Here is an 11417-nt window from a genome sequence, read left to right as displayed (position 1 = left end):
TACTACTACTACACTAACTATATACACAATACTATATATATATATATATATATATATATATATATATATATATATATATATATATATATATATATACAGAATATTTCAATTTGGCCGTAGACATATCTGATAGTATTTATACTAAGCCATTCGTGTACACAATTCAAAGCAAAGGCTCATGCCTACGCTCAGCACACCTAGCACACACTCTTACATGTACCGACCGTACTCCTATCTGCCTCCGACTACAAAGGTGGATATTGACACATCCAACGATGTGCGATTGCTTCTGCTGGAAGAGATGTTGATACCGAGCACGCAGGACTCAATCACCAACCATGTGGAGGTTATAGGCCTCATCGGACACGTGCTAGATAGCAACACCGGCGTAGGGGCTAGTAAGGTCACCGAGCTGCTCAAGAGCACCATTGACCAGGGCTTGAAGGACGACGCCGGCGGCGACGATTCAGCGGTACGTCGATACTTTTGGAAGTACCAGCACATGTCCACGCGTCGTGTGATGAGGCTTTATTATATCTTCCTGCATCTGCTGATGTGTGTTTGGGTTGGTGGTATGGCACCATAGTGCTTGTTGTGCTTGTCCTGCTTCACTGCCGTATGCTTGTCGAGGGGTGTGTGTCCATGCGTCGTGTGATGAGGCTTTATCATATCTTCCTGCATCTGCTGATGTGTGTTTGGGTTGGTGGTAAGGCACCATAGAGCTTGTAGTGCTTGTCCTGTTTCACTGCCGTATGCTTGTCGAGCGTCGTGTGATGAGGCTCTATTATATCTTCCTGCATCTGCTGATGTGTGTTTGGGTTGATGGTAACGCACCATAGAGCTTGTTGTGCTTGTCCTGCTTCACTGCCGTATGCTTGTTGAGGGGTGTACGTCTAAATTTCTAGTGCACTATAGCCCAGTCAGTGGCTATGTAAAAAAATATCAGTTTTCACCATCTGAAATTCGAGAAGCGGACATTCACTTGTTGGCGTACTACTTACAACAGTACAGTCTCTTATGTATCTATAGAACGCGGTCGACGATAAACCGATAGGCGGGGGTTGTGTTCTGTATATTGCTCGTGTCAATCCATTGATCTGAGACGTTCTCACACCCTTTGTGATTCACCTTCCTATACATTACAGCGCCTGGTAAAAGAATATCAGAATCTGGTGCACAAACTATCCGCTTTAGAAGTGTCCACCTCACAGCTTGCCTTCGCTACCCAATACATCAAAAGTATGTGGCAGTATATATCGGTGTAAGTTGTGTATGTCTGACAAACATAAGTATCAATATTTATGCCAAGTTGTATAGGTCGCTCGTTAACGACGGGTGACAAAAGATACATCCGTACGTATCAGTACTATATGATGTGCAAGGGTGTGTGGATGTATTCCGCTCCCATCGTTCAGGTTTATTGGTGTGAATCGACAAATTCTAACAAAAACATCCGAGATGGTCTGCACTTTTTGTGCTCCGTTAGATATGTGTAGGGTTTATAGGGTTGTGCTACATTATGTGGGCAGAATAAATGCTTGGTGCTTAGGCCTGTCTATTCACTCGTCGATAGGGTTCGTCGTATGGCTTTGGCGTGTGAGAAGTGTACTCTACACCTAGATTTGTCCCCGTAAATACAACGTATCTTCATGTCTATTGTATGTATCCGTATACTGTACAAATATTATTTTCTTCAGAAAGTTTAGCATTCCTGCTGATGTCTTATCATCTTCCTTGCCTATCCGATCCGAGTGCAATTTGGATTTGAATCAATTCTATGCCGGGCGTACTACTTACACAATTAATTCACCCGTCTTATCCCTCTCCGCCTGTGTAGTGGTCGAAGAACTGGCCAGCAAGTCAGAGGACGAGAGTGAAGAAGAAGGTATGCGCTGTCGCAGTTATTTCTTCACATGCCTGCACGTGTATTGCACTGTAATCTGTATTCTACTCTAAGCTTGGTCTTAACCCATGGCACGGCTGGGACTACGGGTGTAGTTTACAGCAAACCCTGATTGAACACTGATTTACAAAAGAAACTAGCTGATTATCTACATTGCCTTCCCTTTTATTCCAATCAACCGCTGAAGACGAAGAAGAGGAGGAGCTGGTGGTTGAGTAAACAAGCCCTGGTACACTGTCGATAACCGTTGCGAAGCGAGTTAACGGGGATATGGATAGTCCGCACTATTGCATAGCCCAGTCTATTATAGCCAGGTCCCAATCAATTCTCTGTCTCGGCCGCATGCTCTCCACTTTGGTGTGGTGCCACACACCGAGGTCGACGCATGCACAAACAGCAAGACTGGCCATAGATCTCTGTACATGAATCTGCGAGCTCGACTGAGGCTTGCCCTGAGCCTGGTTGGCGTTAACTGAACCCTTTCGGGCGCATTAACAATTGGGAATTCTTTCTGATTCTTTGAACTGGGTGTCCCAGTTTCTGTTCCGCTGTTGAGGTTTTGCAGGTCTCTTAATCGGGATACTGAGTGTCCTGCATCGGATTTCGGGAGTCAAGTGCTGACGAGAACTATGTCATGCGCAGCGCACACGCAGACCAGAGACCCCTCTATGAGACCCCTCTGTTGCGTATGATTGCGCTTATCAACAGTTCGTAGGAGGGCCGCCTCGAACACCTGGGTGGTGTGCGAGCTAAGTGGATCACATCGTGTTCACGTCTATTGCATCGTGGTCATACAAGTATCTATACACGTTGGGTGTGTACTGTGAACCTACACGAGGTGTACAGGTTTTTGCTGGGGAAACCATTTACGCCATCAATTCATTCTGCGAAGTAAAGTGCACAACCAAAGCAGTAGTGGTGAGGCCCATGGTGCAGCTCGACATAGTCTCGCAACATATAGGCCAATTGCACGTGTTCTTAATGGCAAACCCGCTCGGTGCTGTTCACATAACATTGGGCGCAGGCGGTGTGAGAGCACGTCATGTACGCCTGAGGGATCATTGATTCGCCATATGGGTGTGCTTGGGAGGCTTGCGTAAGCAACCCGTCAAGTGATTGTAGCTGCCACCAAGTGCTATGTGAGAGAGAAAGGTGATGCGTGGACTCAGTTATCTGCGTGCTAAGAGTATTTTCAGTAAACGGCTGGAGCTACATATTCCTATAGTTCAGCAGCACGTGGTTTCCAGAGTAGAGTCTCGTGAGCATGAATGGCTGTGGTGCGAGAACTATCAGAACAATTCTCCGTGACCTTCGCTGTTGCGTTGGTCGTGCTATTCTTAACTATCGCGCCCGCAAACCCGAAGCATCCTACTAAACTGCATTTGGCTGCTGGTGCGTACTCTTCAGTGTGGGGCTCGCCATCAACGAGATCAGTGATATTATGCCATACAGCGAAGTTCAGTCTTAAGCCTGTAGCTCAACACAAATACGAATGAGGTGTAGCGCAAACGATACACGTAAGTGTAATTAAAGGGTCAAATCACCCATAGATCAATATTGATTGTTACATCAATCATATAATATTACTTTATCAAAGAGCCGGCAAGTACTCCTACACTAGTAGAGGGAAGAGTTTCCACAGCCTGTCTCTTTATTTGTAGTCTCAGCGTAGCCCTAGATACCTTTAATACCCACGTACGCAGACTGTGTTTTCAAATGTATTATGTTCTCTGGATATCTTGGCAGAGTGCAACCTACAACTGCCACTAAGTGGACTGCACGCTTGGCTCAATGTTACCGGACACTTCCGGTTTAACGAACTTGAGTACAAAGCATCGTCGAGATTTGACATGCAGGCCTATCCTTTTACTTCATCGCCCCTCCTGTGTCAACTGCTGGATAGATACCCCATTCGTCTACCAATCATGATCTAGGAAAATACCCCCTGCTGCGTATGACATCATGGGCTCGAGAAAAAAGCATCCACTGACAATCAAAGTCTACATTCGCTTCGCTAGGTGCTGCCTACAATTCTTCTAGTTCGGGTTCTGCTGGGCAAAGGATCAGCCAACATGGGTGCTACGAGATCCACATTCTTCTTTGTACATTACTGTTTCGTTCCGACTCGATGATATATGTGAGTGCCGAATCAAACACACCCGTTATGTGTGCCCTAGTCGATCTCTAGTATACGTACCGGGTTCTGCAAACAGACTCGACTTTCCCAGCCTATCTCTGTCAACGGGATCAACCTGTAGCCAACATATAAGCGTCACCTACATCGGCCCAAACATACCCAGGTATCAAACTACTAAACACTGTTCACTTACAACGGACTACAACGTTTAAAAACCATTTAGGCCGCATGAAATAGCCGAAGCGGCAGTGTACGTGTCCGCTGTCAAAATGGGGCGGGCGGAATCGCAATCGAGTTATTTGATTGCGGCACGTGGACCGCTTCATCCACTGACACTACTAACTGAACTTCAAGTGACTATAGCTTCCCTTGTCTCGGTCTCCAGACTATCAGCCACCCCTGCAACCCCCTCAGTCGAGCTGTCGGCTTCAGGTCCTTTTCCGTCTATCCTTGTCTCGCCATTCATACCTTGTACCCCTTCAGACAGAGCCTTGCTCCCCACCACTGCCCCGTCATTCGCATCGGGTCGCAGAACAACTCGCAGAGCCTCCTGTGCAAAGTGCCACGCTCTGACATGCCATGGCCCGTCTTGTAGCCTAACCTCTTGCTCAATACTCTCAGGTTCTGGACGTGGGTACGAGGGATATGAACTATCCGCCTCATCAGGCGGTAGCGGGTATATGGATGCGTCATCGATGCTCTGCGATCCCTGACGATTTGGCTCTGAGTGGCCAGTACTTTCGACCGATGTGTGTGATGGATTGTCCGCTAGATCTTTTTTTTTGGCGCCAGCCAATCAAACCACTGAGTTGCCGACTCCTCTGATGTCATGGAAATCAGGCACTCACTACTAGTCTCAGTATCGCTCTCGAGGTCAGCCCCCGCGCCCGCAGCCAGCCCTGGGTGCATCATGGCATCCTCCGCCTCTAACTCTGTAGCAGGCACAGCTCTATTGGGTGGATACGGTGTGCTATCGCCTACATCGCCCCTGTAGTATTGTATGATATCACTCGCCAGACTATTCAACGGTGCAAAGATGCTATCGCCGGTCGGTTGAGGCTTGCTGATCTGTGCAATTGTTGTCGATGTCGCGGGTGACTCACGCCTCACTTGTACCTTGGACATAAGCCAATTAGCCCAGCCTTCAACTTGCGCCTGAGCAGGTGCGGATGATGTTATCTCATTCGCTGGTGCTTCTATCTCGTTCCCTATCGCTTCGGCTGTGCCCATCACGATCGGTTCAGCGTGTGTGGCTACCTCGTCGTCGCCATTACCCGGCAGCACAGCGGTCGCATGCTCTGTGGTGTCGTCTCGCAGCAAAGTAGTATTTTTCTGGTGCTCTGCTCTCTCCTCCCCGGTCTTTGTAAACCAGCCAGATAGCCACTTAGACCATGACCCCGCCGGGCTTCTCTCTGTCGGCTGTCGTGCGCCCTGTGTATCTGAATCAGCCCCATCTGCCGAGTGAGTCTGAGTTTGAGAACTGATCGCCAATTTGTCCTCTTCGTCTCGATTGGGCATCGCATTAGACTGCTGTGTGGCCGTATCACCGACTGCTGACACAAGCTGTGCTGGGAGTTCCCTTTCGCCTCGTGCAAGGGTTTCTAGCTTATCCAGTCGCTCTTTCAGCTCCTGGATCGACTCTTGTAGTGCGCGGGCGGCCTCATGATCCATCTACGTGCGAAAGAAGAAGAAGAAAATCATTGCAGGCAAGCATCGAACAGACGACACCATAGGTAAAGTGCTTTGGCTATTTACCAATCAATGTGTGTTCGTAGAAGAAACGACGGAATACACTCGCCTTGCCGCTAATCTTTGTACGACTAGCGCAATATCAATAAACATCCCCGTGTGTGCGAACCATCGGGCTCCACCACAACTCTTGAACTTCCGGCAAATAAAGTACTGTCAATGCCATCGTCAACGACATGCGGCCAGACTACAAACACGATGGCCCAATTAGTGCAGAGATTTCGTACGTGCGCACCATGTCAACAACAGCTGCTGCCCAGTGGTAAGGTGAGATCTTCTGTTTTATGCATTATCTTACGAACTGTTCATAAATTTGAATTATTTAACAGGTGCGAAAAGAAGCCGTTTCTACCGCTGAACATACCCCGTCAGGTCGCTCCGCCCCCGCTGTGGCACCCTGACCCGCCATGGAATGATCCCATTTGCTCATTCGCTCGTCGAAAATCTTCTCGGTTCGAAGACGTTCATCCTATGAACATAGTGTAAGGAGTGGTGATACAAGTTTAGTAGTAGGTACGACGAACAATAAATCAAATGCCTGTACAGAATTCACGAATGTGCCGCACGTGTTTATCAGCGAGTCAGTGGTGATCTGGTAGAGCCCAGTGCAATTACCAACGCCAGTACCTACACACACATAAGTGTGTAGCTAGCGCGACCGACCAAGACTTGTACCGCCACATGACAAGAGTACGCGAACAAGATAGTTCATCACTCTCATGCGGGACCATAATGCTCTAAGGTGGATGATAAGCGAGGCTCAGAGTGATCTTGCAATCGTGATCACGTGAGTTGGGCTTCTAAGGGCAAAGTTACACATCAGCGCACATATATCAAGTCTGACTCACCTCCTCAGTGTGCACCACTTCATGCTGTCTCTGGTGCTCTATCTTCACATGCCTTCGATGAAGAACACCCCAGACGATAAAGGCTGGTATCAAAGCTATAGCTAGTTGCTTAATATGCCTGTACATTACAGAAGTGGGCGAATGCTTAGGGTGCTTTTTCAGTTCGGAACAAATGAATTTGGATGAGCGCTCGCATACATGCACAGTACGCCAGAATTAGATAAATTTGGATAGCCAGCTTAACGGTGTGGGACTGACTATCCACTGAGTTAAGGTAGTGGTTTAGAATGTGAAACTGATATCACTTCATGATCTCAATATATCGATTATCTCAAGAACATGTCAAGCTGGAAATATGATATCGAAATCTTGCTGAAAATATAGGTCAACGGCTAATTCGAAGAGAATCGGCAACACAGAAAGTCTATTTATAAACTGCTCGTTATTCCAGAAAAAAACCCCCTTCTGACTCTGCATATACTTGTTTTGTACTTATCATATATATGTATATATATATATATTATATATGTATATATATATTAATATATACATATATATATCGATTCGCTTGCACTACAGCGTCACAACATCCACAAATAAACATTGGCACACAAGAGTGCATGGCCCAGTCCTTTTTAGACAGGAATGCTAACTGATACATCACCACAATCACACGCAGGTGAAATAGAGATAGGAACGAGAAGTCAAGTTATCTGCTAGAGATTTGCGGGGCCATGTTCGATTGCAACGCAGGCCACCACAACAAGTCATTTAACTTACCACAGCGTCGGTAATTTTCTTTGTGGTTCATCGGTAGAATCGCCAGAGAATAGATTGCGCATGGCATTGAGCACGCTTATTTTGCCATCCTTGTCAATCAAGGCTTCCTCGTTGTTGGCACCCACTAATTTCTCACCTGTCGATTGGATTCCATTGCCTCCATCGCCCCCAGACATTGGTTTCGTTCCCGAAGATCTGATAGTACCAGCATCAGCGACCCCACTGCCCTTGGTTTGCTCGCCCACGAACAGCCTCTCGCCCGTCCCCATTTGTGAACCGAACTTTTCTGATGAGATCATTTCGGGGGATTGCTTGCTAGTGTTGGAGAGTCTGCTATCAACACTATTACCAACCTCGTTCGCTCGTGTTGGATCTGTACTGCCGGTCATCCTCTCGCCGCTTTGAGGTTTCGCCGCATGAGAGACTTGCGACTCGTGTGGGGGACCAGTTTGTGCGGTCACCTCATTCTTAGGCATCGGGCCTGCATTGCCCGCACTTTGAGTGGGGGGTGCTGTATCATTACCGGCTGATTCTCGGCCGAGTACTGACTTCGGTTCTACAGGTGAGCCCCTACTGCTTTCAGGGCCATGAGCCTCGACCTGACCTACTGCTGGTTTAGTACCCGCCGCCGGCGTTGTCGACTGTGTTGCTTTAGTACTGCCACTCTGTGCAGGTATCTCGCTGCTTGTTGGCGTATGCAATTCAGCCGGCTTGGTAGTTGTCGACTCTTGGTGAGTGAGTTGTGCTGGAGACGTTCCCGTACCTGTCTGTGATGAGTTCATATCGGACTCGGGTGCAAGTTGCGTATTCCCGGCAGCTGACACCGGTTTAGATGTAGATGCGGACGAAGCTGTTGTCTGATTTGCGGTTGTACTTGTTGGTTTAGGAGTGTATGTGTAGGTAGCTGAAGTGGTCCCTACATCGCGCTTTGAAGCAACGTCTGCAAGGGTTGACATCGAGTCGCCTTGAGTTTGTATATTTTCGATGGTCTGAGACAGAGGCGCTGTCTTTGGCTTTGGTGCGGGTATCGTTGCGGCTGTGCTTGTGATCGGCATTGTCGCTACGGTTGTAGAGGTAGTCGTATTGTCGGGCGTGTGCTTGAGTTGTGTAGCTGTTGGTGTGTGTTGTGCAGCAACCGCTACTGGCGGTGTGCCAGATGTTGGGTTTGAGGTCGTGCTGGCCACCTCTGCATCTTTGACCATACCTTTCTGTGAAATTGTCAATTGTGGTGGTCTACTTGCACTTGTTGTCGAGTCCCCAAGTAGGTCACTTGATACAGTCTTGGGTGTATTCTCATTCCCCTTCACCGCCCCACCCTCAGTTTTAAGCGCAGCAGCAGCCTTTGCATCCCCGCAAGTTACTTTCTGCGAACCTGTAGTGCTTAGCTTATCAAAATCATTTGTCCTCGAAACGCTGTCAGGTTTACCTTTTACACTTTTTGGCACCGAGCTGAGATACCCAGCTGCGGGTGTATTCTTGCCGTTATTACCACCCGCGCCGTCGCCTGCAGTCACGAAGGAGCGGAAAGTGGTCCTACGCCCTAGCATATATGACTTGTGCATTCGAGACATATTTACACTGCCTGTGTGAAATAAATTAGTGCATGACAGACCAGCCCTTCCATGAGAAAGGGAATACATTCGCAAATGAGTGCATTGTAGAGTATAGCTTGAAGCCAGGCACGATGACCGCTGTCGCCACATAAGGGCACTCCCTGCGTACAACGAATTCATCGCACCACTGAACATCCCGGACTACTTTACAGTGAGAAGAGTATTGCGGATAGGTGTGCGTTTAAAATCACATGTGCTTGTTCTTGTTGTTGGGTGCCAGACTTTAATCACCACGTTGAGGCGTTCAGCACGTATGTACCATACAAAATATATATAGTCGTGCTTGTCAAAATGCCAATATATATATAAATACATAATGTCTATCAAGAAGGCTATGAATAAAAACAAAACAATAGCCCTGTGTACATAAACAAGCTTCATGTAAATACTTATACCTAAAATTGGGTTTAGGGTTTTCTAGTGTCCAGGGTTTGACATAATTGGGGCTAAGGCACGATGATGATGACTGATGACGCTCTGTAGAGACAGGGAATTAAAATTGTATAGCCGCGCGCCCGGGGGGACAATTTTTTTCTCAGTCCCGTTATCCAGAGGATTATGGCTATGGTAATGGAGGTGGTTTGTAGAAAGCTTGATAACTAGACAACGCTACATATACTGCGGTAATATAATCGTGATTTGTAATACATACGCCATCGCACAGCTTAATTGGAGTTATGTTGGCGAAAGAAAATTGATTTGCCTTTGTGATGTTTCTGGGTGACTATCTACACGCCGATAAATCCCATCCCCAAACACCGCGATGTTTAGAAACATATTTTCTTTTATAAGATCGCTGTATCTATCAAACTACTTTTGAGTGCATCTAGAATAAGAAGAATCGTTCTTTAAAAGATCTGATGGAAGTGACTTTCCGGGTTGTGACAATAAACTTGAGTGATTCGACAGAAGTTTAAATTCTGCTGAGAACCGCTGGCACTTGATTTTTAGATTGCCTAGAATGAATTGTACATAGCAATCAATCTAAACTATTAAAGCGTGAAGTCAAAGGCAACACCCAAAATAGTACGAGTGTTCGAATTTGAAATTGGCAAGTTTGTTTTGCATGTGATGTTTCGAATTTGAAATGTATTTATTAAACCCTGGCATCCAAATACCGACTGCGCGATGAATGTGACCAATAGAACAATGATCTGCATGGGGAATTGAGAAATCATGAGCGATTTTATTATGCAAAGACATTAACGACGATATCATATATATAACTCAATCCTAGATACATATTTCGTCCAAATGTTCATTAAATAGCACATCCGACACTTCACATCATTTTTTTATAAGCCAACGCCTAAAAAACTGTAGCAAGATATCACTCGGCAGATAACAGCAGTACTTTTCAAATGTACCACTGTCTGTGAATGTGTACCTGGATTGACAATAATTACAGATACAGCTACAACTGGCACTTTAGACATACAAATGAGTCTGTGTACTAGTATTGGACAAGAGAATAGCAGTGAACGATGAGGTAATAATTCGTGATACTTACGATAAACTTGTACGATGTTGTCTCGCTTCTTGATGTCAAATTTAGAAGGCTATGGCTTGAGTCGATGATAGAAACGTATTAATCAAATATATAAGTCTGTGTGTACATGAATATAAACAGGGGAGCCGTCATCTATCTGTGGCATTTTTTTGATACCATAGCAACAAGATGTGTAATCAGCTTTTTTAATTTTAATTCCGGGCTGATACTTGATACTCTGCTTGTCGCTGATATAAAAATATACGTTCTGTATCGAAAGGAGACTATAATAGAAAACGATAAAGTGGGCTATACACACGCGTGTGTCTTGTTTATGATCTGACGCCCTGGTTCTCTATGTCAGCCCTACTCTAATTTACCCTACTGACGTTTCTAGTTTTTACATTCGAAAGTTGTAGTTAGTTGAACTCACATAGTAAACACTAGCTCGAAAATTTATATAGCCATCACTATGAAGCACCTATTACGGAAAGAGACCTTTGGCGGTCTATTTGTCACCGTCGTTCTCGTATTGGGTATCGTAGGTCGATATAGTGGAAGCACAGCATCTGGTATGTACTTTAAATGTTGGACTAAAATTTTATTTTTCAGTAGTGGACACATGTTTGCACATAGATTTGAATTTCTGGTTAATTATAAACCTGTCAGTATGAAGGTCATATCATACTTGTGCTTTGTTTTGAGCTCCTGGATTTATACGTATCGTTTGTTTCAAGAGCCTTGCCGTTTGCGTACAGCAAAAATACCTTAGTGTCGAAAACCGATTTCCCAGGGAACAACTATGCTAATTTACCATACATAGTTCGTCAATTCTATACATGTATATGTATATAAGTGTATCTGTATGTATGTATACACACACACACATACACACACA

General features: G+C 45.8%; 3 protein-coding genes across 3 annotated transcripts in view; 2 read left to right on the top strand and 1 right to left on the bottom strand.

Annotated features, from left to right (window-relative positions):
- SARC_01134 (hypothetical protein) overlaps positions 1-4435 on the top strand; it is a gene marked incomplete at its 5' end in the record, with an annotated part of 7018 nt that extends 2583 nt beyond the window's left edge. The window contains 4 exons of the mRNA XM_014305141.1: positions 254-472; positions 1146-1239; positions 1838-1885; positions 2091-4435. Coding sequence (XP_014160616.1) covers positions 254-472; positions 1146-1239; positions 1838-1885; positions 2091-2122 — 393 coding nt within the window. The 3' untranslated portion in view covers positions 2123-4435. The remainder of the gene's footprint in view (positions 1-253; positions 473-1145; positions 1240-1837; positions 1886-2090) is intronic.
- SARC_01133 (hypothetical protein) lies at positions 3474-9106 on the bottom strand. Its single transcript, XM_014305140.1, has 4 exons — positions 7418-9106; positions 6638-6755; positions 6154-6258; positions 3474-5711 (listed from the first exon to the last, which is right to left on the bottom strand). Exons 1-4 carry the CDS (start codon positions 9055-9057, stop codon positions 4809-4811), a joined length of 2766 nt encoding a protein of 921 aa, XP_014160615.1. The 5' UTR covers positions 9058-9106; the 3' UTR covers positions 3474-4808.
- A 1884-nt stretch (positions 9107-10990) lies between these two features.
- SARC_01132 (hypothetical protein) overlaps positions 10991-11417 on the top strand; it is a gene marked incomplete at its 5' end in the record, with an annotated part of 5750 nt that continues 5323 nt past the window's right edge. The window contains one exon of the mRNA XM_014305139.1: positions 10991-11091. Coding sequence (XP_014160614.1) covers positions 10991-11091 — 101 coding nt within the window. The remainder of the gene's footprint in view (positions 11092-11417) is intronic.

This window comes from Sphaeroforma arctica (assembly GCF_001186125.1).
Source record: "Sphaeroforma arctica JP610 unplaced genomic scaffold supercont1.43, whole genome shotgun sequence".
In the NCBI taxonomy this organism is placed as follows: Eukaryota; class Ichthyosporea; order Ichthyophonida; genus Sphaeroforma; species Sphaeroforma arctica.
This window is presented reverse-complemented; position numbering and strand designations above follow the sequence as displayed.

Coding starts and splice junctions, on each gene's coding strand:
- SARC_01133 (XM_014305140.1), bottom strand. CDS start 9,057: ATGTATTCCCTTTCTCATGGAAGGGCTGGTCTGTCATGCACTAATTTA. Junction 6,756..7,417: donor AGAAAATTACCGACGCTGTG/GTAAGTTAAATG, acceptor TGTAATGTACAG/GCATATTAAGCAACTAGCTA. Junction 5,712..6,153: donor GGGCGGAGCGACCTGACGGG/GTATGTTCAGCG, acceptor TTTCGCACGTAG/ATGGATCATGAGGCCGCCCG.